This window comes from Hippocampus comes, unplaced genomic scaffold, assembly GCF_001891065.2.
Source record: "Hippocampus comes isolate QL1 unplaced genomic scaffold, H_comes_QL1_v1.1 scaffold22, whole genome shotgun sequence".
Classification (NCBI taxonomy): Eukaryota; Metazoa; Chordata; class Actinopteri; order Syngnathiformes; family Syngnathidae; genus Hippocampus; species Hippocampus comes.
The window spans coordinates 8,466,171-8,469,243 of NW_017806175.1; the positions used below are offsets into that span (position 1 = coordinate 8,466,171).

At 64.7% G+C, this 3,073-nt stretch overlaps 1 protein-coding gene across 1 annotated transcript in view; it reads left to right on the top strand.

The window, feature by feature from the left end:
• tcerg1b (transcription elongation regulator 1b (CA150)) overlaps positions 1 to 3,073 on the top strand; it is a gene marked incomplete at both ends in the record, with an annotated part of 8,510 nt that extends 5,437 nt beyond the window's left edge. The window contains 12 exons of the mRNA XM_019896504.1: positions 1 to 144; positions 221 to 302; positions 363 to 498; positions 848 to 937; positions 1,013 to 1,131; positions 1,207 to 1,357; positions 1,435 to 1,599; positions 1,915 to 2,097; positions 2,162 to 2,341; positions 2,441 to 2,524; positions 2,720 to 2,820; positions 2,914 to 3,073. The exon at positions 1 to 144 is cut by the window's left edge and continues 1 nt beyond it. Coding sequence (XP_019752063.1) covers positions 1 to 144; positions 221 to 302; positions 363 to 498; positions 848 to 937; positions 1,013 to 1,131; positions 1,207 to 1,357; positions 1,435 to 1,599; positions 1,915 to 2,097; positions 2,162 to 2,341; positions 2,441 to 2,524; positions 2,720 to 2,820; positions 2,914 to 3,073 — 1,595 coding nt within the window. The remainder of the gene's footprint in view (positions 145 to 220; positions 303 to 362; positions 499 to 847; positions 938 to 1,012; positions 1,132 to 1,206; positions 1,358 to 1,434; positions 1,600 to 1,914; positions 2,098 to 2,161; positions 2,342 to 2,440; positions 2,525 to 2,719; positions 2,821 to 2,913) is intronic.

The window sequence follows — 3,073 nt, forward strand, 5'->3', positions numbered from 1 at the left end:
GCGACGAGCGCGTCTTCTTCTACAACCCCACCACTCGGCTGTCCATGTGGGACCGCCCCGACGAGCTGCAGGGACGCGCCGACGTGGACAAACACATCCAGGAGCCCCCGCACAAGAGGGGCCCGGACGACGCCAGGAGAACAGGTGCGACTGCCTCCTGCGCGACTGCCTCCTGCGCGCGGGCGGCTTTTTGTAACCGTGCGCGTGCGCGCCTGCCCAGTTTTCAGCAAGGAGGAGCCCGAGGCGTCCCCGGCCGCCGACGACGCCCACGACGAGGAGCCCTCCAAAGCCAAGAAGAGAAAGTCAGTGGGCGGTTGGCCGTATTTGCCGGCGTTCGCGCGCTCACCGTTTCCGCCACGCAGGAAGGACGACGCCAACGAGGCGGACTCGGAGAAGGAGGCGGTGATGGAGGCGGAGATCCGGGCGGCCCGCGAGAGAGCCGTGGTGCCCCTGGAGTCCAGGATGACGCAGTTCAAGGACATGCTGCTGGAGAGGGGGGTACGTGGGGGGGACGCGCCGTCCGACCGAGCAAAAGCCAGCGCGAGAGCGTGGGCACCTTGGCTTCATGCGCGCGCGTGCTGGCGATCACATCGAGAGTCTTCCCGAAATGACCGCTCGGCGGGAGAAGCGACCAGTTGCCGTCTTCCGCTAGGCCGAGCCTTCTCCTCCCCGCCGCCGCCGCCGCCGCGGCCGGCTCTTAGCAGCTCCTCCGGGAGAGCCCCGTTTGGACCGGACTCTCAGCCCCTCATCCGGGGAAATGAAATCAGAAGAGCGGGGCAGCCCTCTCAGCCTTTTTTTTTTTTTTCCTTCTTTCTTCTTCCGCCCTCGTCGTGTCACGCGCGCGCAGGTGTCCGCGTTCTCCACGTGGGACAAGGAGCTGCACAAGATTGTCTTTGACCCTCGATACCTTCTGCTCAACCCCAAAGAACGCAAGCAGGTCAGTCGCCCGTCGTCGTCGTCGTGGCGGCGGCTTCGCCTCCCGCCCGGTTCCACGTTGTCGGCGCGCCTGCAGGTGTTCGACCAGTACGTCAAGACCAGAGCGGAGGAGGAGAGGAAGGAGAAGAAGAACAAGCTGATGCAGGCCAAAGACGACTTCAGGAGGATGATGGACGAGGCCAAGCTGACGGCCAGGTGAGGAGGCCCGCTCCGGGGGGCGGGGGGGGCCGTCCGGCGACGCGCGCTCCAACGCCCGCGCCCTCTTCGCAGGACCACCTTCAGCGAGTTTGCCGTCAAACACGGCCGAGACCCTCGATTCAAGAGCATCGACAAGATGAAGGACAGGGAAGCCATCTTCGTCGAGCACCTGGCGGCCCTGAGGAAGCGAGACAAGGACGACTCCAAGTCCCGAGGGGAGAAGGTAAGGAAGCCCGCCGACCCGCCGCCGAGCGAGCGAGCGGCCGACTCACCGCAGCCCGCGTGCGCCGCTTGCGGCAGGTGAGGCAGGACTTCTTCGAGATGCTGAGCGACCAGCACGTGGAAGGAGGCCAGCGCTGGAGCAAAGTCAAGGAGAGGATGGAGACGGACCCCCGCTACAAGGCGGTGGAAAGCTCCGCCCTCAGGGAGGAGCTCTTCAAGCAGTACCTGGACAAGCAGGCCAAGGTCGCCGCGACTTCCTTTTCAAACAACCGCGCTCCTTCTTTCTTTGCCGATGCGTTTCGGCTTTTGGGAGGCTCAAAGCCATCCGGGCCCCCGTCCTCGGTGTTGGCGAGGGCGGGGGCGCGCTCCCGACACGCTTGCAGATAGCGACTCGGTTGAACGCGCTCCGAATCTCGACGCCAATGTCGGGACGGCCTCCTCGAGACTCGAGGAGCGGCCGCGCGAACGGCGCACGCTTGGTGTTCGCGTTCTCAGCGGGGGGGGGATGTTTGTTTCTGTTTCCGTTTGTGTTTGTGACCGGCCGCGGTCGTCGTGCAGAGCCTGGACTTGGAGAAGGAGCGCGAGCTGGAGCGCCAAGCCCGCATCGAGGCCAGCCTGCGGGAACGCGAGCGCGAGGTCCAGAAGGCCCGATCGGAGCAGACCAAAGAGATCGACCGCGAGCGGGAGCAGCACAAGCGGGAGGAAGCCATCCAGCACTTCAAAGCGCTCATGTCCGACATGGTGAGAGGCGAGCGCGAGCGCCACCCGACTCCCGCCACCTCTTTTGTCTGCGTTTGGCCGGCAGGTGCGCTCGTCGGACGCCACGTGGTCGGACACGCGGCGGAACCTCCGCAAAGACCACCGCTGGGAGTCGGCCTCGCTTCTGGAGCGCGAGGAGAAGGAGAAACTCTTCAACGACCACGTGGAGGCGCTGGCCAAGAAGAAGAAGGAGCACTTCAGGCAGCTGCTGGACGAGACCACCGCGGTGAGCCCGTGTTAATGTCGAGATGCCGGTGGGGGGTCTCGCTCTCGCTCGGGTCAAAAGCTCTCGACTCGATGGTGACACGCGCGGTTCATTTTGCAGATCACGCTGACGACCACGTGGAAGGAGGTCAAGAAGGTCATCAAGGAGGACCCTCGCTGTATCAAGTTCTCCTCCAGCGACCGGGTAAGGCGTCGCTCGCGCACGCTCTCCTCAATGTTCTCGACACGTCTCGGATCCGCTCCGAGATCCAGGGGGGGCCGACTCTTGCGTTTCATTTCAACGCGAAGGCCAAAGTCTCCCGTTGGACTGAACGCTTCCGGCGAGCCCCGTTGAAGCCGCCGGTGGCTGACTCGGTGTCGTTTTGGCCGTCGCTTGCAGAAGCGACAGCGCGAGTTTGAGGACTACATCAAAGACAAGTACATCACGGCCAAAGCCGACTTCAGAACCCTCCTGAAGGAGACCAAGTTCATCACGTACAGGTCCGCCGCGCCGCGCCGCGCCTTCCTTTGCTTGGGGGGAGCCGCCGCCGGTGGCGTGACGCGTCCGCCGTGTCTCTTGCCGCGCTCGCGCAGGTCCCGCAAGCTGATCCAGGAGTCGGAGCAGCACCTGAAGGACGTGGAGAAGATCCTGCAGAACGACAAGCGCTACCTGGTGCTGGAGTGCGTCCCCGAGGAGCGCCGCAAGCTCATCATGTTCTACATCGAGGACCTGGACCGCCGCGGCCCGCCCCCG